This window comes from Dendronephthya gigantea, unplaced genomic scaffold (assembly GCF_004324835.1).
Source record: "Dendronephthya gigantea isolate DGI-Jeju-01 unplaced genomic scaffold, DenGig_1.0 000108F, whole genome shotgun sequence".
Classification (NCBI taxonomy): Eukaryota; Metazoa; Cnidaria; class Anthozoa; order Malacalcyonacea; family Nephtheidae; genus Dendronephthya; species Dendronephthya gigantea.
In genome coordinates this window covers 118,301-142,220 of record NW_021163118.1, presented here as the reverse complement: position 1 = coordinate 142,220, position 23,920 = coordinate 118,301, and the positions used below count along the sequence as shown (strand labels likewise).

Below are 23,920 nucleotides of genomic sequence, written 5' to 3'. Positions count from 1 at the left end.
GCTATTTACGACACAAACAATATGCTGCCGAGAAATTTCCCTTCTTCGTAAGAAGTGTACAGCATTAAGGTCAATAATTCTGCTGATTTTCATACAAGCAATATATTACAATAATAATGAACTCAATACGTTTTGTGGCACTATAAATGTATGAGCCAGGTTTGCTATTGTATTTGCATATAATAGCGGTTCCCGGTCAGACCGAAAGGTCATTTAGAACTGATTTTAATTTCATATAATGTAATATTTACATCAACCGAAGCTTTCCTGTCAGCATTTTTATCAAACAAACCAGTTTAGCACACAGATTTACAAATTTCTTTGCTGAAACATGAACGTCGGGGTTTAAAGCTTATAAAAGCATAGTTTGTCGTATAGTGTGGTGTAATATGATCTCTAATATGTATTATGATCAATTTTGTTTTAAAAATAAAATGCGCACCCCTCCCCCCCCCACGAATCGTTCCGAAAAAATAATCGGGAGAAATGTACCTGCGGTAGTCGGACCGAAAATTTTTGACTAGGGTAAGAAAATTCCTAGATCCGCCCCTGATTTTAATCTCAAAGGGGGCAGGGGGGCACTGCCCCTCTCTAGGGCCAAAGGGTTTTTTTGGTACGATAAAACACTTTCAAGATATAGGCTTTGTGATTTAAAAGTTTTAAGGCCCAATTTCTATTAAACGGAAAAGGACAAGATGATGATGATGATGATTTAAAAGTTTAGAAGACACGCAAAAACATTTTTTCGACAAACTGCCTACTTAGCTGCGATAAGAAAAAAGGAAGTCGTAACAACATGTTCAACACTTTTCACAAACGCTCAGCCAAACATGTAAGAAACATTTTGCTGTGATGAAACAGAGATTTGGCATAACGTATTATCATAACGGAAGAAAATATCCCTTTTCCCGTGAGTAGGTACAACGAGAATTGCGTAAAATTAACCTTAATAAAGCACCTGGTCCTTATGATCCCTCTCTGAAGATCTTGAAGATTTTTACAAAATATTTTGCTGTACCTTTGACCGAAATCTTCAATGAATCTTTTCAATCAAAAATTTTTCCTGAGATCTGGAAAAAATATAAGGTATCTGGAATCCCTAAATCTGTACCATGTACGCATGTTGAAGAGTTAAGACCAATTGCTTTAACTAGTGTCCTAGCAAAGGTTCAAGAATCTTTTGCTGTTCAGTGGATATATGAAGATACCGATGAAAAAATTTCTGATTCTCAATATGGGGGTCTACCACGATCATCGACAATTAATGCGCTGGTTAATTTAATACACAAGTGGCATAAATCATTGGATGAACTGCACAGAGTGATAAGAATAGTCTTTTTGGATTTCCGAAAGGCATTTGACCTTATCGATCATAATAAACTCTTAGAAAACATGCGAGAAATTGGTGTAAGACCTGCTCTGATCAAATGGTATGCATCGTACCTGGACGAGAGATCTCATTTTACACAGTTTGGAAACGGAGTATCTGATTTTGCGAATGTTATGGGAGGCGTTCCGCAAGGCAGTAAGCTGGGACCTATTGCTTTTGTGGTTAAAATTAATATGTTACCTAGTGTTATAGCAGAAGCTGTTGTAGGTAATGGAAATAATGATGTCGTTGTGGATGAAGATACGATTCTCTTCATGGACGATACAACGATTAGTGAGGCACTGGATGTTCACAATCATATCTCTGGCACGGAAATTGGTAATATACCCCAAAAAATTAATTCGGTAAAGAATTTTGCGGAAATTGAGAGAATGGAGTTAAACCCAAAAAAGTGCAAAAAAGTGATTATCGACTTTCGAAAGGATAGAACAGCTATTCCTGCAACAGAAGTCGATGAATGCATCCTAGAAAGAGTAAGCTCTTATAAATTAATTTTCTTGTATGATTGCATGGCGACTTTAGTAATTATAATAACTTGTAGGTACACCACGTAAGTATTAAATACTGCAAAGCTTTCGGTCCGTTAACCCGGACCTTCATCAGTGCAATTACTTGAATACACGTTTGCGCGTCACTTAAATATCATGTTAGTCGTGATTAGTTTGCTCGCGCTATTAATTAAACGGTTTCATTTAATTAAGTTCTAACTAATGCGCGCGCCCTAGACAAGTATTTGACTAAGAGACACCGAAAAGAGCACGCCACGTACTATTAAGTGGCTTTCCCTCTTGGACGATAGTTTGATGTTTATAAATTTCAATAGATTCTCTCATTATCATTACCATTATCATTATCATTTTAGCAAACGATAAGTTTACTGTCTCTCGTAAAATGAGAGAATCTATTGAAATTTATAAACATCAAACTATCGTCCAAGAGGGAAAGCCACTTAATAGTACGTGGCGTGCTCTTTTCGGTGTCTCTTAGTCAAATACTTGTCTAGGGCGCGCGCATTAGTTAGAACTTAATTAAATGAAACCGTTTAATTAATAGCGCGAGCAAACTAATCACGACTAACATGATATTTAAGTGACGCGCAAACGTGTATTCAAGTAATTGCACTGATGAAGGTCCGGGTTAACGGACCGAAAGCTTTGCAGTATTTAATACTTACGTGGTGTACCTACAAGTTCTTATAAATTACTTGGATTGTGGTTAGACGATGATCTAAAATGGAGAACAAATACGGAATACATTGTCAAAAAGGCAGCTAAACGATTATATCTTTTAAAAATTTTAAAAGGATATAATGCTCCGCGAGATGACTTGAAAACTATTTATACTTCGGCAATTCGATCAATCGTAGAATATGGAGCTCAAATTTGGCATGGGAGTTTGACAGAGGAACAATCTAGGGATATAGAGAGAATTCAAAAGCGTGCAATGAAAATTATATGCCCGGAAAAGAATTATGAACAAGCATTAACTGAATGTGGTATTAAAACTTTGGAAAGTCGAAGAGAGTTAATGTGCCTAAACTTGATAAAGGATATAAAGGACCCTTCACATAAACTCAATGATTTGCTACCACCAACTGTAGGTCAATTACGGGAGAGAGACACGAGACCTAATGTAAATAAAATTCACAATTTTAAATGCAGAACAGAGCGCTTTAGAAATAGTCCTCTAGTATATGCGATTCGTAAGTACAATCTCAAAATTGATGATTCTTAACTATTTTATTAGTTTATTAATATTTAAAATATAGCTTTTGTAATTTACTTCTAGCTTTGTAATATAGATTAGAGTATGAATTATTGTAATTCTAAAATGTAATATTTCTTAAATTATTTTTATGAACCTGTAAATCACATTGTAATTTAGCTGTCTAAGCTACATTTTTATGTGTTTTTTTTAAAAATAAAATAAAATAAAATAAATAAAGAGTAACGTGATTTCACTCTCGATCAATGAAACGCTAGGAACACAAAACTTTGACAGGTGGTATATAATAATGTCTTTGTTCCTAATATGTTGTGATTTATCTCAAGATCGGTTAAAGAGCTTACTTGGTTTTCTTTTCCATCTCTCGTTTACGTTTCGTCTCGTTGGAACTTCGTGGTTCAACACTCCATCATAATATGAGATCAGGAATTATACTACCCTTCGTTGACAATGCAAAACTAGGTTAAACGATAAATATCTGGATTATCCAGTAATTTCTTGAGATCAGACCAAACTATACTTACCCGTTTATCGCTTGACGTTTGGTAAACCAAGTTTCACGACATAATTCTTGAAATTAACTGGTAACGAATCATGCGGTTATTAAGATGCTGTATGATGTCTTTCTGAAAAATTCAGTCCATTACCCCTCCCTTCCCTCTCCTAAAACATGTAACCCTCAGTGTCCCTGTGTATGGTCTGGTCTAAGGGCGGCAACGAATTATATTGAACGCCAATAAAAAAAGAATAGTCTATATTTATCGATTAGTATTTACCAACAAACATTATTCCATTAATTTCCTGCTTATACTGCTAATATCCATCAGTTAAAGTGCCTATACCATGGTTGCAGGTTTTGAATACATTTTTAAAAACTTTCCAATATATTTTGTAATTGAGAAATTTAGTCTTGATGGATTTATCAGCCTTTAAATTTACCGGTCATGAAGAAATTTTTCAATAAAATATATTGCAAACTTTTTTAAAATACCTTAAACTTTTTATATCATTATTCAAAATCCGCAACCTTGGCATAGGCACTTTAGGAATAAAATGTCAAATTGTCAAACCTATTTACACACTTATAATATTGCTTATACATATTCCACCAGACATAACATACATGCAGTATATAGAAATATTACAGATGACAACTGTTATCGACATTGATTTGAATAAAATGTTGATTGTTCAAACTAACATTATAATTATTTCTATAATATCTAGATATCTTATGATATATATATATATATTATTATATATCTTATGATATATATATATATATATATAATATATTATATATATAATATATATATATATATATATATATATATATATATATATATATATATATATATATATATATATATATATATATATATATATATATATATATATATATATATATTCCTGGTACCAAGTATTAATTTCTTTTCAAATCAATTGTCTTTACAGTCTGTTAACATGAATATATGAATACATGAATATGGGCCCAAATTATCGATGTTGGGTACGCCATTGATATTACAAAAGACTTCAGGTTAGATGATTAGGAACAGATTACTGACCATCATGACAAAATATTATCATATTCATGCAAGGGCACACGTATATATTGAGAAAACTTTCAGATGTGAGGTTTCACTACAGCTGTCATCCAACATCTTTTTTCCATCATTGCTGGCAGTTCTTCCCAGCCATTGCCACCGATGGTGAAGGTTTCCACCGAGTTGAGATGATTTTGCTGGTTATTGTATCCACCGAACACGAAAATGACGTCATTCACGATGACAGCTGAGGGGGCGTTCCTTTTGTAAATCATTGATGGCAAGATCTCACTTTGCCCAGTTTCAGTGTGATACATGATTACATCGTTTAATGTCTCATCATTTTTTTGCTTACCACCCACAATGATGATCTTATCACCCCAAGTGACTGTTGACATATTATAGACATGCCGAGGTAACGATGGGCATCGCTCGAACTTATTCCTAATCAAATCATAAGCTACAACACTGTCAAGAGCATTGTTATGGTGGCCACCTGATGACCCGCCCAAAATAAAAATCTTTTCATTAATAAGTTCTGCTTGGTGACTTTGTCTTGCCTCAGTCATTCTTGTCAGCAGCTTTGCAGCGTAAGGTGGGGTAAGAGCAATCTCATAAATGGCATTCGATGTAATTCCTTTATTGATGTCATATCCTCCTATTATATATAATTTTCCTTGATAAACAATGACGTCATGAGCCGATGTTTTGACGGGAAGTTTAGCATCAAATATTGTCCATCGCAAAGGATGTTGGTCTACTTTCAAAACTTCGATCTCGTCAGTATCTTCATTACCGCTGGAACCACCAACGACCAAGACATCATTGTTGTAAACACACGATGCTAATGATACTCGAGGATGATTCAATGGTGGTAGCATAGTAGACCTCTTTTCAACAATATCATACTGTTCAACAGTATTAAAAATGGGGATGTTAGAGACAGGCGGCATCAAACCACCAATAATAATAACAGCTGTATTTGTTTCAGCACCACTTCTGTTGATATTATCTTGTTGAAATAGATGACCCATTAAGCCTTCAAATCTGTCAAACTGCAACTTCATCATCTCAAAAACACCCTGAATTGTAAATTATGTAACAGCATTGGTGCTTGAAAATCTTAACATTAAACTAGTAATTTGTTTATGTTCAAAAAATATACGCGTAAATAATTAAATAAGTACATCACTTCGGCAAATGGGTTTAGGAGTTAATTTCCGGCGAGACTTAGTTTGCAAGACAGAATACATGGAAACAAACTTCATCGCGCTGATGTGCGCGAATTACTGTACTAATTATTATTACTGTACTAAAATTACCAAAATTCGTCTTGAGCAGAACAATTATTTCAGAACAATGATTTTGTCAAATTAACAAAATGGCGGAAAATTATTTGCATACAAACTAAATGATAGCCCCGCATAGGGGAACTAAAAAAGGCCAAAAATGTAAACGAACGTATTGCCAGAAGTACAAAATAAGAGATAAAAGTCTGGCAGGACTGTATTTACATTAGAAAATTGAAATTACGCCCCAGAAAATTGAAATTATGCCCCAGAAAGGTTCGCGATTAAACGGTACGGAACGGTTGTACGATTTTCTGAAGCTAATAATAAACAATTAATCACATTGCTAGTACAATTAGGGATTAATAGTACCCGTGATGTTAAGCCGCGTTTACACTTGATGTCTAGATCTGTTTTGAACCTAGGCCATGTTTAGGTAATATCACTACTAATTTGTGCCTCGTTTACACTGTCTTTCTTGTTGATGATATTGGATAGTTAAAATTATTGACAAATCCAGGCCTGGCCCAGTAAAAAATCTCCATTTTTTATACATTTTTTTGTTTTCAAAAAATCAATCCCAAAACTACGCCAATTTCACCAGGATGCCTCGCTGCATGTGATTAATCGTGGGACAATCGCAACGCGTCTTTTACTATTGAGCGATCATTTCAGGCCATCAAGGTTTTTGTGTCGTGATAACATTACATTGGGACGATATATGGTATTAATGCTTAAAAATCTCAGTAGAAATCCTGTATCAACTCCTATAGTGACTACAGGTAATGAAGATTACATGAAGACTTTGTCATGGTCAGAAATGCAGGTCAATACACGGAGAGTAAAAAAACCTGACACCTTTGAAATTCAAATTAGCCGTGAACTTATGGCTGGAATTTAACAATTCCCTCGTTAATTAATGCGAAAGTTTTTAAACCAATAGAAAAATAATTTGATAAAACTGTTCTTTTTTATTTACAGAGCTTAGAATGCATTTTATCTCCCGAAGGGAACAAACTTTATGTTTTAGGTTAATTAATGTGTTCGCTTATTTGATATGCTTAATTTCGTAGACCCATGAGATATTTTAGGTAACTTCTGTCACATTACAGCCGCATGCAGCTAATTTGAATTTTAAAGGTGTCAGTTTTTTTACTCGCCCTGTATGGATGCAAAGCATGCGTAATTTAAAAATTCAATATCGTGTCCCGTATAAGAAATAGTTGCGGCTAAAAGCAGGAACCTATAGTCCGGCTTGTTGTTGTCTAGGTTTGTTAACCACGTCTTTATTATTGTTGTCTAGGTTTGTAACCACGTCTTTATTATTTTCACTTTTTTCTCGATTTTTTTTAAACCTGTTTCAAAATTTCACAAATTCCACAAATGGATAGCCACAGTTGAATACATCAATACAGTAATAACGTAATTTCATAAAAACAATCGCTTCGATGAGCCGTGGGCCGTTTGCGTTTACATTATCGACAATTGGGCAAAAGTGCATTTGTGACAAAAATATTGAGTATTAAACGCAGTGGCATAGCCAGCCTGACGATTTAGTCATGCCATGTAAATTTTATGTTATTATTATTATTCATTTTTTACAGTCAATGAACACCAAAATATTAGCATAGCATGACTGAATTGTCAGGCTGGCAACGTCATTGATTTAACGTGTTTAAAGCACGCGACAGCGTATCTGATGATCAATGACCATCAATTGTAATGTAACAATCTTTTCTTACCTTCATTTCCCCTGCATCCTCGTTTATTCCTTCTTGAGTTTGTTTAATCTCTTCAAGACTTTTCTAAATAACAATATTCGAAGGAGGGTATTAAAACAATCGCCTGTGTTCTTAAGTCTCACTAACGTTCATTTATTATGAATCAGCTTCAAACCGGTTTTTGCACTGTTTGATGTTTTACAGCTTGAATCCTTTAACATTTACTAAGGCTGCGAGAGCCCATAAACTGCGCATGCCTGCTTTAGTAATGCAGCAGTGTACTGAGCAATGTTTACTCCACTTTTACTTTTTTCATACCGAATGATAGAAATATTTTTATCGCCTCATCTTTTATCGCCGCTTTAGTCAATCTAGTTCAGGAAACTATTTGTTTGCTTTCAATTAGCCAAGGTTGTTGCATGCATGCCATTTCTGGCGTTATATGGAAATGGTTATGGAAAAACGATACTCATTGTCCTATGGAACGGGAAAGAGGCATTGTCATCTGGAGAAAGTGATCACCTTTAAGTCATCTTGTCTTGCCTCCATTTTATCTTGTTTTCTTGCCATTTCAAGCATTTCAATTTTCATCTTATCTTGGGACGGTGTTAATTGCTGAACACTTGCCTAAATTACAGTACGATAATTGAAACATTTTCTCTTTGGTGACACGATTCAATTATCCATTTGACTGAAGATATATAATCTCTGAAATGATTATCATAGTTCAAATTTAAAACAGAGAACATATTGGGATTTCAGTGTTGATATACAATATCGAAGCAGAGTCTTGCGAAACCACTTGTTCTTCTTAATTTGGCCTTTGAATTTCCTCTTGGGGGCGCTAGTGAAGCTGTTAGGCTTCCTTATCCAGCCAATGCAATTAATTATATTATCGAGCGACAATTTCAGGTCAAAAGTGTATTTGTGAAAAAATAATAAGTATTAAACGCAGTGGCGTAGCCAGCCTGATGATTTAGTCATGCTATGTAAATTTTATGTTTTTATTATTATTATTTATTTAGAAATTCATTCTTTTCACAGTCAATGAACACCAAAATATTAGCATAGCATGACCGAATTGTAAGGCTGGCAACGTCATTGATTTAACGTGTTTAAAGCACACAACTGATGATCAATGACCATCAATTGAAATGTAACAATCTTTTCTTACCTTCATTTCCCCTACATTCTCGTTAATTCCCTCTTGAGTTTGTTTAATCTCTTCAAGATCTTTCTAAATAACAATATTCGAAGGGGGTATTAAAACAATCGCCTGTGTTCTTAAGTCTCACTAACGTTCATTTATTATGAATCACCTTCAAACCGGGCTTATTTTGCACTGTTTTGATGTTTTAGAGCTTGAATCATTTAACATTTACTAAGGCTGAGAGAGTCCATAAACTGCGCATGACTGCTTTAGTAATGCAGCAGTGTACCGAGCAATGTTTACTACACTTTTACTTTTTTCATACCGAATTACAGAAATATTTTTATCGCCTCATCAGGGTCATTTTAAAGATAGGTTCAGGAAATTATTTGTTTGCTTTGAATTAGCCAAGGTTGTTGCATGCATGTATTTCTGGCGTGGTATGGAAATAGTTATGGAAAAACGATACTCATTGTCCTATGGAACGGGAAAGAGGCATTGTCATCTGGAGAGAGAGATCACCTTTACGTCATCTTGTCTTGCCTCCATTTGATCTTGTTTTCTTGCCATTTCAAGCATTTCAATTTTCATTTTATCTTGGGACGGTGTTAATTGGTGAACACTTGCCTAAATTACAGTACGATAGTTGAAATATTTTCTCATTGGTGACACGATTCAATTATCCATTTGACTGAAGATATATAATCTCTGAAATGATAGTTCAAATTTAAAACAGAGAACATATTGGGATTTCAGTGTTGATATACAATAATTATCGAAACAGAGTCTTGCGAAGCCACTTGTTCTTCTTATTTTGGCCTTTGATTTTCCTCTTGGGGGCGCTAGTGAAGGTGTTAGGCTTCCTTATCCAGCCAATGTAATTAATTATATTATCGAGTGACAATTCCAGGTCAAAAGTGTATATGTGACAAAAATATTAAGTATTAAACGCAGTGGCGTAGCCAGCCTGACGATTTAGTCATGCTATGTAAATTTTATGTTATTATTATTATTCATTTATTTAGAAATTCATTCTTTTCACAGTCAATGAACACCAGAATATTAGCATAGCATGACTGAATTGTCAGGCTGGCAACGCCATTGATTTAACGTGTTTAAGGCACGAAAACCGGACTCAAAAAGGACTTAAAAACTGGCGGCCAATTACCTTCAACCGATTATAACTAGACTGTCAAAGGTACTTCCTAGGTCGCACGATTAACGATAAAGCCAGCTTATAATACAAGATGCAATTTTTTATGCCAATGAAACCGAACAAAAACTACCTATAATAACAATCGATCAATTAATAGCGTTTGACCGAGTAGACCACAGATTTTATTTCGCACACTAGAAAAATTCGGCTTCGGACCACCATTTATCAAGTGGATCAAACTTCTGTATAATTCTGTTTTCAACTCAGAAAAAACAACGGTTGGATGACAGATTTTGTAAATATAGAGCGAGGACTGAGACAGGACTGCCCCTTAAGCATGCCACTGTACATATTGAAGGGCTGAAATTCTAGCAATACATCTGCGCAAAAATGAGAAAGTAAAAGGCCTCCGGCTACCAAATTCAGCAGGGAAAGTCAAATTATCGCAATATGCGGAAAACACAACAATCCTTATGAGCGTGGCTCAGGGGCAAAAATAAACGTAGAAAAATGCAAAGGACTTTGGACGGGACATTTTCGCGACAGAACAGACCAACGTTTCGGCTTTGAATGGTATTACGACTGCATACCTGCATGAAAAACTACTAGGTATCAACTTCGGAAACGTAGATTGTACAAGCCTCAACGTAGATAACAAAATACAAAAACTTGAGGGGATTATCAATGCGGGTCACACCGAGACTTACGCAACAAAGGCAAAGCGCGCTAGTAATAAACGGCCTATACTGACATCATGGGCGGATCTAATGGTTGTCAGATGAGTGACGCGACTAAGTCAAAAATTACACAAGTGCAGGTCGAAATATTTCAACTTCAATCAGTGAAAATAGTCATGCGATAAATTAACAGTCCAGTTAAATGTTATGAAGCTTCATGCAGTTGCTGGTCACAGACTTTTGAGTCCTCGGCAAATGAGTCATAATTGCGATGCCCGCTTGAATTTTTCCTCATCGACTTCTGATTCTAGGCATTTGATTGGCTTAGCTTGCCTTATCATTGCGGGGGTCTGACTCATTTGTCAAATTTAAGCTTTCCGATTGGCTGGTGAAAGAAAAATATTGATTTCTTATTGGTTTGCTTTATTTGACTTAAAGGAAAAAATATATCCTTTTCAAGTAAATAAGGAATATTGAAAAATTTCTGGATGTTTGTCAGCGGATGTTTTTAAAAATCTGTTGGACTTCTGCTGCTCGATCTCGCCATTTATACGAATTTGTATTTTTATTTTATTAAATGGCATTTTATTGTAATGATTTGAGGTTCCTGCAAGGCAAAATAATACAGATCTTTGTCAGGCGGTTCACGCTACAAATAGCGAATACGTCGAATAGCTTTCAGTTTTCGTCTTGTCGAGTAATATGGATAATTCCGTTACCTCGTGTGCTCGTGTGCTCATAAAAATAAGAAATCCACTGAGATAAGGTAAAAGATTCATGTCGATGTTCATATAAACAATACTCCTATAAGTTCGTATGAACTATAATCCTAAAATTTGCTATGTTAACTGCATATTTGAGCGTTTTTCTGTATTAGCATATATTTGCATTCCCCCGTCGTAGTTCGTTCATATAAGGTCGATTATTGTATTGTTTATTTGTATCAAGTATCAACCAAGATTTACTGTATGAATTTACGTCTAACAAACAGCCAATGCATAAAGAAGATTTATACATTTGTAAAATCTTGCAATTCATGTTTATGTCAAACAGTACAACGTAATCATGATTACCCACCAAACCAATATGGCAATTATAGCGCGTTAATTATACCCAATATTGTCCTATACTGTGACACTTACTATATATTGTCCTACTGTGACACTTACTATAAAGTGTAAATGGCATTAAGCACATAATATTTGGCATATAGCATATCTTGGAGCAATACTAGCTTATGCATGCTGTAACAGTTATGAATATCATTACAACCTACGAATTGACCGCATTCATGTGTTTATTCCATGGATGTAACTTCCTATTATTGCCTATTTTTTCGACACACATGTTTCCCCTATTAAAACTGAAGGCTCAGTAAACTTTTAAACATTTTTAATGCGTACGTTTCGCGCATAATACTTGTATAAATTTCGGCTTCAGATGATAAGTTAATAATTTTTGAAATTTCATTATTCCAGGGGGGAGAAAATGACCCACCTCCCCGTTTTCACTTCGGATAATTTTGACAAACGTGCGAAAAATCCTAGATCCGCCCCTGGTTCAAGTGATTATTTCTTACGCCTTGGCAATTGGGCGAGTATTTATCTGTACTGTTAACATTGATGACTGATTCAACTTAATTATGTACTATGAATATATGCAAAAATAAGAACGTTATCGTTGAAACAAAATTTACGACCTACACTGAAGAAAGCAGGAAGTGAAGCTAAATTTTGATTCTAAAAAGAAGCGAAACTTTGGGGGGGGGGCGCTTTTACATGCATTGAAAAAAATTGTAACAACTTTTTTGTCATCTTTACACTGAAAACCCGGGAGGTTTTCAACTTAAAGAGGGCGATATGTGATATAAGCAATTATGCACGGTCATTGCACAACTAAATAATGAAATATTGTGAAACAATTATTGTAATTTTGCCTAGTACTAATAAACGTATGTATTTTGGCAAAAAAAACATTGTGAGACAATGAACAATGCTTAATTGTTAGACACTTGACACTCGGAAACGGTGAATAGTGATTAATTTAGTCATTAGTTAAAGTTAGTGTGAGAGGCAACAGCACAAGCCGGAGGCACAGTTTTTAATACATTTCTATAAAAAAGTGGTTCTAATCTAATATATGTTACAAAGATACAAAGAATAGGGGTCGTGTAACAGTATGCAAATTCCGGCGGAATTAGAATGTTAATTTTGTCACAGCTAACCCGCTAGCAGGCGCGCACGCCGTACTATGTATTATATGCACAGTACTGTCCAGAAATAACCTAACAAAAACCGCGGTTGAACCGAGATCAGACCAAGGTCGAACCGCGGTGAGACGGAGGTTAATCCTCGGCCTAACTCGGTCTGACAGACATTTCTTAAGATTTTTTCAATTTGAATAGTGTGTTGTCGTTCTCACGAAAGTACTTTATAATGGTCTTACCTTCATTTTCTTTACTTTATCGTATATTTGATCATGTCGTCTTTTGAGTTCTGTCACCTCGCCTCTCATTTCATCTTGAATTGAATTCGTGAAGGTATGGATTTCTTCGGAACTATTGGTGACTTCATTCAGTTCCTGCCTTTGTAAATTCTGATCATCCTCGACTTCGTCTAGTAATGTACGAATTTGTTCACAACTATTGACGACTTCTTTCAGTTTTCGCTTCTGTCTTCTCTGATTACCTTCCATTTCATCTAAATCATCATGAATGTCAGCTATCTTCTGCCCGTATACATTTTGAGTTTCTTCCAGTTCCTTTTGTTTATCGGTGAATTCTTTCTGTCTTGCTTTGATAATCGTGAAATTATCCTTCATCTCTTCTTGACGAAGTTTTATATCTTTTAAGCCCGAAATATTGGCCCCGCCAAGCTGACAGAAACTCTTCTTGTGTTTGTCTTCATCTTTGGCGTTTACTTCAAGGTAACAATCTCCACACGTTATTGGACGGTATTCACAATTGCTCACATGATTCTGCAGATTTCCAAGTTCAACCTGTTCGGGACAACCTCGATTGCTGTGATCACACTTGATTCTCAGCTCTGATAAAAGGTTCTTGAGGTTTTTTCCAGGACATTTCAAAGTTGCCAAAGTGAGGTGTTGCCGACATTCTGGGCACGTTTGGGAATTAGGAAGATGTTGAGATATGCAATTGAAACAAAATTGATGTTCTTCTGCCTGGCATAATCGTGGCTCGTTTAACACACAACGGCAAATGCAGCATTTAAAACCATGAAGAACTCGATCAATGAAACGGTCAGGATCGTACCCTTCACCCATCAGCAATACGTTCACATGAATCTAAAACATATTTACAATGAACAGTCTTAAAAGGAGTTATTACCATACATTACTCCTATAGCCCGGCTTCCATTACAATCATGTCAAGCTGCGGAATATTACTATAACCAGGGACATGGTGTGCGGATGGTGTGCGGCTGGTGTGCGGGTGCTGCACTAATAGGGAGCCTAAGATTCACGACGCGGCGAGCTCGACAAAAAACAAAGAAAACAAAGAAATACTACACGCAAAACAAAACTATGCATAACTTGTGGTTCCAGAACAGCGTTACCGTTCCAGAACAGCGTTGTCACGACGCCTTCAAATGAGGCAGTATATTTTAAATTAACGGCTTTTTGACCACATGAATGCAGTTGAAGTCATAGCTGTTTTACAACTTATATGAAACTGCGATATCAGCTAAAAATCTGTGGTCAGTGCGTATATATGATAGGGCGGTGAAACGGCACAATAGTCCAGCCTCGCACTAAGGCGCTTTTTATGAAAACAAAGGTTATAAAGGTTGCATTCAGCTAATGTATAGAGATCGGTGGCCAAGTATCGCGCCTGGTAGAAAATGTGTCGAATTTTGGCATAGTGTCGATTTCCGCAAAATGTGGAATGATTTTTTCTTTATAATATACGGCTATTTTTGAACATCTTATACGCCAAATATGATGTTGCGCAGTACCACAGATTCTTCCTTTTTTCAATTAATCAAATAATATGTTTTGCTGGTTACGATAACGTATATTTAATGCGTTGAATGTTATTATTAATGTTAATGTTATTCGAGGATTCTAAACGCCAAAACTGGACATTCATCTATTGTAAATATATATCTTTGAGTGCTAATTTGCATATTCATAAAATACCAGCCGAATTATAAGGCAACAATTTTTAACACTGGATGGTATCATAGTGTCGACATCTGTCGGCGGTCTTTCATTTGAATTAAAACGTTTTAACCTATATATGTTTTCCTAATGTACTGCATAGGTTCTGCCCTTTTATCGTGACGTTTTAGGAGGTTTATGTTGACAACTTCTAATGTCACATGAACGTAGGTAAGAAGGAAAATCGTATCATTCTGGGAAAGAAAATAGAGATGATTCACGTCGTGTAATAATCGACTATTGCATGGATAATGCGTATTTGCCAGCTACATTCGAAAGCGTTGCTTAGGTTTATAGCGTAACCGCAAATACTGTTTCAAAAATTCGTTGCTTTAGAATCGTTAGCATGTCAAAAAGTGGAGGCAATTATACGAGAAAATTTTCGAACTGTCATTTTGCAAACTATTTTTTTTAATGTTTCGTAAACAAAATATGCGGAAATGTTGAATCAAATAAAATGATACAAACACAGGGAAAAGATTGAAATAATATCAGAAGAAAATATAAAAAGTTCAGGACAATCGGAAAAAGGAACAATTCGTAGTTTATAATTCTTGAGGTGGTATAGGTGTCTATTCTGCTTATTTCGTGTTTGCTGTAAAAATGCATTATTTTTTTTTATAAGTATGAACTTGGATGTCGTATTGTGAAGATCTAATCGACTATTGAAGGCTTTACACCATCTTTTTAACTTCAAAAAGAGTTCTTGGAGTTTTTAAAAAAGTGTTATTTGCAGTTTCGATATGACAAATATCACTTTAAAGCTTCGACTTTCGTCGAATTCGACTAAAGAGTTGACTTCGTCGAATTCGACTAAAGAGTTGACTGCAATCTCTGCATAAATTCAAAAATTGGAAAACAACATTGGACATTTAATGCTTGGGGATTTAAATTAGTTGTGCAGTTTTGAAGGTTTAGCTAAAGGCCGGAAGGTCTAGGATTTTCGGCACATTTGTCAAAATTGTCCGAGGTAGAAATGGTTGGTTTGGTGCATTAATCATGAGTACGTTGTAATGCCAGAAATAAACATGATTTTACAGAATATTATTTATAAATATTCTGCAGGCTCCTAGATCTAGTATAGTTATGCATTTGTTGTTTAAGTCTCAAGCTCCTAAATATATGGAATCAAAGGAATAGGTTGTAAAATAATGGTCATTGTCTGTCCTATAAATCAGTTTGGTTGAGATTGTCTTGCAAGAATTTAAGTATTGATTACATTAATAAGAGATGACCAGTATGAACTATGAAATGAATCAAGTGTATTTTTTATGTAGGTAATAACTGGATCTGGCTCTGTGTGTGTTATTAGAGAAATTCCAATGGTCACATCACTTTATATTAAAATATTTGTTGCAGGTTGCTCATATAAGGTAAAGATGGGTTATAAGAAAAATGCAGGTTGAGCTTCAAGCTCTCAAATAATTTAATTTTTACCTTTTTTACCTGACATTAACTATGGTATGTTCTCCCTCAATAATATAGATAATCTAATATACAGCCCAATACCCTGTATGTATATTGTACCAGGCTGACTGCTGCCTTGACACATCTGCACATGTTTCAATTGCATTAAAATAAACCACAGTGCAGCTTTGCAAACCATGTGAGACATTTTCATAAAAAACCCCAGAACTATTAAGAAAATAATTAACAGACCTTACCAGTACCATTTATTCATTTTAACACAATGGCCTCATTTAATTAAAAATAAGCATTTTCCTTATAACCCATCTCTACCTTATATGAGGCAACACCTTTTTGGCACAACCCACTAAGCGTTTTCGGCAACAAATATTTTGATACAAAGTGGTGTGACCATTGGAATTTCTCTAATAACACACACAGGGCCAGATCCAGCTATTACTTACATACAGAATACCGCTTGATTCACTTCATAGTTCATGCTGGTCAGCTCTTATTAATGTAATCAATACTTAAATTCATGCAAAGGACTAAATTAGTAAAACGCGGACTGGACTAAATTAATAAAACGCGGACTGGACTAAATTAGTAAAACGCAGACTGGACTAAATTTGTAAAACACGGACTGGACTAAATAGGTAAAACGTGGACTGGAATCAATAAAATTTCTTTAATTGTGATTTATTATAGCCTATAGTTTGCCCAAAAATTTCTCAATGCATGCCAGAAACTGTTTTACCGAGAGCACTCCGTATGGTTCCGATCGACGTCGACGAAGGACGACGCCACTACCCGCCAAAATCGAAAGTCTTGGTGCTTGCGTCCATTGTTTAAACATGGAAGCAAGCTTCAAAATTCCGACATTGATAAAAAAGCCCAAACTAGGGATCCAAGGATAGTGCAAAGTTTTCATGCCCTGTAATACCTAAACAACCAGACGTTTTACCAACATAAACATTTTGACACATTAATCAAAAGGAAATTACTCAAAGTATACTCATTAAATTATATTAAATTATAATTTTAGTTGCTCATGTAAGCCAGGCGCGATTTTCTCAGTTTAGTCTCTTTTCTTCGTCAAACAACTGTGACTACATTCACTACATTTACATGATGGCACCAATTTATCCGTCATTTCATAAGAATAGCTAAAATAGTTGCGTTGTAAATAATGTAAATAAACCACGGTGCATATTATGTCTATGATATGGATACTTCGACGCGTAAATCGATACAAAAATATATACTTATAATCAATACTGTGTACCGCCAAAATGATTTGATTACTGCACAAAATGTCCGTTTTGTATAGTATCATTTATGTACTTTATGCGGTATACCAGGTATCGACTTGCTATCGACATAATATAAATTCGTGTAAGAGATCTATCAATGCATAAACAACAGTCCGTCGTTTATTCCTAACCTCTTAGCTCTATTGATGGAATAAACCTTCCAAATTATATTTGTGTTGAATTGAATGCTGGTAATTCGTAACATAAGATGATAAATTGCGTAGATTCTGAAATAATTGCTCGATTTTTACGCCCGGAATGTTTTGAAGCAATGCTCGTCGCTCCTCGTTTCTTTACATCGTGAGTAATGTTCAAGGCTCTACGCTTCCTTTCCAAAACTTTGGGAAAGTATATACGACTTTTTAAATCTCTTGTTGTGCTAATAATTATAAAATTAAAGAAATTTTATCGATTCCATTTTTACTAATTTAGTCCAGTCGATCCGCGTTTCACTAATTTAGTCCAGTCCGTGTTTTACGAGTCCAGTCCAGTCCGCGTTTTACCATATGCCTCGCCTGCATGAAGCAATTAACATACATTTCCAACAGTGAATTTTTTAATAGTCGTTTCTGCTGAATGATCGAAGTCGTACAAGCAAAATCCTATATCAAGTACAATTATAAAATCGGCTCTCGAGCTATGATATTAAGTAATTCAACTATAATCATAATTGTGCTACGAATAGTTTTAATTACTGCAACTTTTAGCGAAATTTCAATTGCTTTTTAAACAGATTAATCTTAAAAAATAAATGCCTTTCCAATCAAAATAAATTTAACGAAATTGACGAATAAATTCAAAGAGATGTCATACATTTGTTGATAAATCCACATACTAAACTTACAAAATACTTGCATGCTTTAAAATACAAAATCTACCCATTTACCTATTCAAAAACATTCTTAAAAAGCTTCAAAGATTTTTCTCATGCATTTCAATAATTTTTTTTTCTATCCGAAGACATCTTTCTCATTCTCCTAAAATTAATTTACGCTTCAATTTTTTGTAAAATATCAGTTATGCTGAGACGAACCAAAAAACTCATTGCACGTTTGCAAACGTTTCCTAGTCACCAGTTTCCATTCCTCTAAACTCACCCATGCGCATTAGTTACAAAAACGCTCAACGTCCATGACATAATGGCAGACAACTTCAATTTCGCATTTGCATTCCTTGGCGTTACTAAAATCTCCGGGCAGAATTAGTACCTCTTTCTATAACTGTATAGAAACACGGAAAATGTTTTCTATTTCTTAAAGGTTATAATTTATAAGGTATGTAGGAAGCTCTTTTTTACGTTACGAAACTTACCTCTTAGACTAGGACAAAATGCCTCAATTAAATTCGCTAAAACCAATAAAAATATAGTAAACTAATCTCTGAAAAATTTATCAACTTCTTATACAAGCGTATTACGATATAAAATTACTTTTAACATGTCAAAATACGGCATAATTTTTTTACAGTTTTTGATCAAAAACTTTTCGTACAATACGGTATGACAGTGCCAGTGGTCCCTGTACTCGTCATTGTTTTGAAATATTTTACATCATCTTATTGGTTAAAATTGGTTTAGATTCTTTGGACTATTTTTTAACCAATAGGATCATGTAAAATATTTCAAAACAATGACAAATACATACACGGACCACTGTCATCCCGCATCGTACGCAGGAGGCTTATTGCAACAATGGAAAATGTTTATTTTTTATTGTTATTGTATTTATCAAACTCCACAATTATGATATAATAATTGTTGAATGCATATATGATACATAGTAATACACACTAAAAAATTTGCCCATGTCAGAAACAATTGGCTTTTGATTTGTACAATCATGACTATTCTCACTGCATAAAAATACTTTAAGTATGTCTAAGTATGAACATTTCCAAAAGACTGTAGCATTGCCACATAGCTACTACATAACTTTTGAGTATATAATACTTGTAGAAATGATAGACATATCATTTTTATGATGATGCTCAGTTAAGAACTCCAAAACATGTATATAACTGAAAATGTCAACAATTCATTAGCTACCATGCAATGACTATAATTCGTCTATGCAGTATTGTGTGAAAATATTATATTCAAATGACTTTCATTATAATTATCAAAATGGACTTAGCACACTGAAGTTGACCATGTTGAGGAATAATTGTTGATCATGCAACAATTCCAAATCCCAAATCCCAATCCTAAATCCCAAGGTTATAGCTAAAACACGTAAACGATCTAGTTCTAAAAAAACAATAAAACAACTCATCGACTCAGCGGCTCATTCAACTTTCTGCTTCTTCGTGCTTTTTCGTCTGAAGTTACTTCAGCGGCTCGTTTGACTTCCGGCTGTTTTTTTTGTTTTAAAACAAGATAACATGCGGGGACTGTTTTCTGGCATTCGACACGTAACGTTAACAAAAAGTGTAATAATAGTGCGTTTTATTATGCGTTCCGTGTGTGTATTTGTGAATGTACGCTTTCCAAGCGTATTCGATCATAACTAAACGATACTGCACGCATATTCTGTGTCCTCGATTCGAAGTTATACGACACTGCACGCTTATTCTCTGTACTCGATCAACTAAACAAATGTACGCATATTCTGTGTACTCCGTCGAAGCTAAACAACTGCACGCATATTCTGTACACTCGGTCGAAGCTAAACGACACTGTGCGCATTTCAAAATTTAACAATGTAATTTATTACGCTACTAAAATGGGGATGGGCAATCGACGATTCACAGACTTTCCATTCTTCTCCTAAAAAAGTCATTGTTTTAAGTTAACCTGCGATGTTTTTTGCAGTCCTAGGCCTGCCGCCAATCTTCTGCTTTCATTTATAATTTTTTCCGGCCAAAATCACATGCAAAGTCACTCCTTTAGCTTGAGCAAACGCTTATAGCGAGCGTCTTGTTATATTCAAAGAAGCCTTGTTTATTGTAGTACGTGCGTGAAGAAACTCGCTAGAAACCTTTCGTGATTGGAACATTTTTTCAGGAAGGGGCTGTTTACATTAAAGCCGGGCTGGCGAGATCTCTCCACGATTACATTTCCTAATAAAAACTTCTGTGTGTTTATATTGACAGGCTTGGCCAGATTTCGTCGGGCGAGATCTCGCTTCGCGGCAAGCGGGATGAAATGCTCTCATATAGGACAAGTTTACCCGTTTACCAGGCTGTCTCGCTGAATGAGCCAGCCCGGCTCTCATATAAACAGCCCCTAAGACTGACACTCTGAATCAGCCGTCAATTCATTTGTTTGGGCCCATAATTGTTCCCTCAAGAAATTCTTCGTTTAGCTTCGCTCGCATTCTTAACGCGACACTCACAACTGGGAAACGAATAATATCCAAACAAAGCTAGGTAGCATTTGCGTGGCGGTGGCGCTCAATTCGCGCTATCTCGCCTCTTAAGGTTATCAAAGAGTAAGAAAACACCTTACAAGGAACTTACCAGTTTTTTTCACAGCAACAATTGTCGAATCTGAAGCTTGTTTGTTCGTTGTGTAACACAATCTGTGACGAGGATTGATTTCTTTCTCTCATCAGTCTCATGTGAAATTCTCCTGTGATGCTTTATATGACCTTCAATTTCCTGTATTAACATGAAGCATTTTTTAACGGGCTATCTTTAAAACCAGGAACAGAGATTCGGAATCGAGGAAGGGAACGGGGAAGGGAAGAAGGAACAATAAAACAAGGAATGAGAATAGCCGGAATCTTTAAAAAAACTGGAACGAGGAAAACCGGAACCTTTGAAACAAGAAATGAGAAAAGTCGGAATCTTTACAACAAGGAATGAGAATTATTAAGAGTGAACTCTGGCAAATCCTGAGCAATCGTCAAAAATAGTGTGCTGCCTGGCTGGGGCTCGGCAGCAATAACTGATAATGTCAACAACTCACTATAGCTATACCATACAATGACTATAATTCGTCCATGCAGTATTCTGTGAAAATATTATATTCAAATGGCTTTCATTATATTGGACTTAGTAAGTGGACTTAGCACACTAAAGTTGAGCATGTTGAGGAATAATTGTTGATCATGCAACAAAAACCCCAGGTTAACTAAAACACCTAAACGATCTAGTTCTAAAAAACAATGAAACGACTCATCGACTCAACGCGTACGGCTCATTCAAATTCCTGCTTCTTCGTCTGAAGTTACTTCAGCGGCTCGTTCGACTTCCGGCTGTTTTTTTTCTTTTAAAACAAAATAACATGCGGGAACTGTTTTCTGGCATCCGACACGTTACGTTAACAAAGAGTGTAATAATAGTGCGTTATATTATGCGTTCAGAATTATCTGTGAATTTACGCTTTCTAAGCGTATTCGATCGTATATAGCTCAAGGATACTGCAGGCATATTCTGTCCTCGATTCGAAGTTCTACGACACTGCACGCGTATTCTTGGTACTCGATCAAAACTAAGGGAATGTACGAATATTCTGTGTGCTTGGTCGAAGCTAAACAACCGCACGCATATTCTGTACACTCGCTCGAAGCTAAACGACACTACACCATTTCAAAATTTAACAATATAATATATTATAACTATATGTTACTAAAATGGGGATGGGCAGTCGACAATTCACAGAGTTCCCATGCAGTTTTTTCTTAAAGATAGTCATCGTTTTAAGTTGACCTGCATGCGATGTTTTTTGCAGGTCCTGCCGCCAATCTTCTGCTTTCATTTATAAACTTTTTCCGCTAAAATCACATGCAAAATCACTCATTTAGCTTAAGGAAACGCTTATAGCGAGCGTCTTGTTATATTCAAAGAAGCTTTGTTTATTGTAGTACGTGCGCGAAGAAACTCGCTAGAAGCTTTTCGTGATTGGAACATTTTTTCACGAAGGGGCTGTGGAATCCGGGCTGGCGAGATCTCACCACGAATACATTTCCCAATAAAAACTTTTGTGCGTTTTTATGGATAGGCTTGGCCAGATCCCGCACGGCGAGATCTCGCTTTGCGGCAAGCGGGATGAAATGCTCTCATGCATACATGTCTCGCTGACCGAGCCAGCCCGGCTGCCATATAAACAGCCCCTAAGACTGACAAACTCAAAACTGCCCGTCAATTCATTCATTTGGGTCCATATATAATTGTTCCCTCAAGAAATTCTTCGTTTAGCTTCGCTCGCATTCTTAACGCGACACTCACAACTGGGAAACGAATCATATATCCAAAGAAATCCTATAGGTAGTAATTTGCGTGGCGGTGGCGAGGAATTCGCGCGATCTCGCCTCTTAAGGTTTCCAAAGAGTAAGATCAAACCTTCCAAGAAACATACCAGTTTTTTTCACAGCAAGAATTGTCGAATCTCAATCTTGTTTGTTCGTTCGTTGTGTAACATAATCTGTGACGACGACTGACTTCTCTCATGTGAAATTCTCATGTGATGCTTTACATGACCTAAGCATTTTTCAATTGGCTATCTTTAAAACCAGGAACGGGGAATCGAGGATGGGAACGGGGAAGGAAAGAAGGAACGATAAGACAAGGAATGAGAAAAGCCGGAATCTTTAAAAAAACTGGAACGGGAAAAACCGGAATCTTTATGAAACAAGGAATGAGAAAAGCCGGAATCTTTAAAACAAGGGATGAGAATTATTAAGGACCTCGTCTATTAGGAACTAAGTGAGCAATTGAATAAGTGCTCTTGAGTAGCTCAGTTTTTTTTTAGGGAAAGTTTGATGCTCACATGAGCCAAAGGCTATGCTGCCATGCAGGCTACTGAATCATCCGAGCATGTACTGCATGATTAATCACTTGAATACCAAAATTGCGCAAGAAATTTTCGGCAATTTGTCAAAATAAGCACAGATATAATGTAAATTTTGTATAATTTTACTATATATTGACAAATTACCGAAAAATTTCTCGCGTAATTTTAGGTCGCTGTGTTAAACACTATTGGTTAAATTTGCATGAAATAAAAAATTCGAACTAAAAGAGTTTGTCTGTCATGCCGCACAAGAATGAGATGAAAGCGAAATTATGGATGGTTTCAGTTAGTATTTTCAATCTCACAGCGGGGCTGATTTCACACTAATGAGTATTACTTGGAAATTAATGCTGCTTCCACGCACAAATGACATATTCAAAGTTCAAACTAAAACTTCCTCTGAAAAACAATTGCAATGTTTTGAACCCATTACTTCGTTATTCAGTATTAATATAAACTAAAAACTACTAGCTTGAGTTATATATTATATATAGTTATAATAACAATGCATTTTTTTATATTTATAATTGTAATTCCATTACATAGATGATACATCGTACATCAGTATAAGTTGAAAATTGTTTTATGTTTATAACAGGAAATTGAGGTATTTTAATTAGGGTCAAGTAAGT

General features: G+C 35.6%; 1 protein-coding gene across 2 annotated transcripts; it reads right to left on the bottom strand.

Moving 5' to 3' along the window:
- Positions 1 to 4,529: 4,529 nt before the first annotated feature.
- Positions 4,530 to 22,958, bottom strand: LOC114534899 (kelch-like protein 40a). Of its 2 annotated transcripts, XM_028556370.1 has the most exons (8): positions 22,854 to 22,958; positions 21,011 to 21,151; positions 13,101 to 13,958; positions 9,345 to 9,449; positions 8,847 to 8,909; positions 8,195 to 8,299; positions 7,694 to 7,756; positions 4,530 to 5,744 (listed from the first exon to the last, which is right to left on the bottom strand). In XM_028556370.1, the coding sequence occupies exons 3-8, from the start codon at positions 13,935 to 13,937 to the stop codon at positions 4,743 to 4,745; spliced, it is 2,175 nt and encodes a 724-aa protein (XP_028412171.1). In that variant the 5' UTR covers positions 13,938 to 13,958; positions 21,011 to 21,151; positions 22,854 to 22,958; the 3' UTR covers positions 4,530 to 4,742. The 2 variants fall into 2 exon arrangements, with proteins under 2 accessions (XP_028412171.1, XP_028412172.1); XM_028556371.1 differs by lacking the exon at positions 21,011 to 21,151 and having other exon boundaries at positions 22,854 to 22,871.
- Positions 22,959 to 23,920: the final 962 nt, after the last annotated feature.

Bases quoted from the DNA above. Each gene is read 5' to 3' on its own strand.
- LOC114534899 (XM_028556370.1), bottom strand. From the start codon at position 13,937: ATGGGTGAAGGGTACGATCCTGACCGTTTCATTGATCGAGTTCTTCAT. The intron at 8,910-9,344 runs GTGATCTCTCTC...ATTGTTATTTAG, and splicing joins CAAGACAAGATGACGTAAAG to AAAGATCTTGAAGAGATTAA. The intron at 8,300-8,846 runs GTAAGAAAAGAT...ACTGTAATTTAG, and splicing joins AGAATGTAGGGGAAATGAAG to GCAAGTGTTCAGCAATTAAC.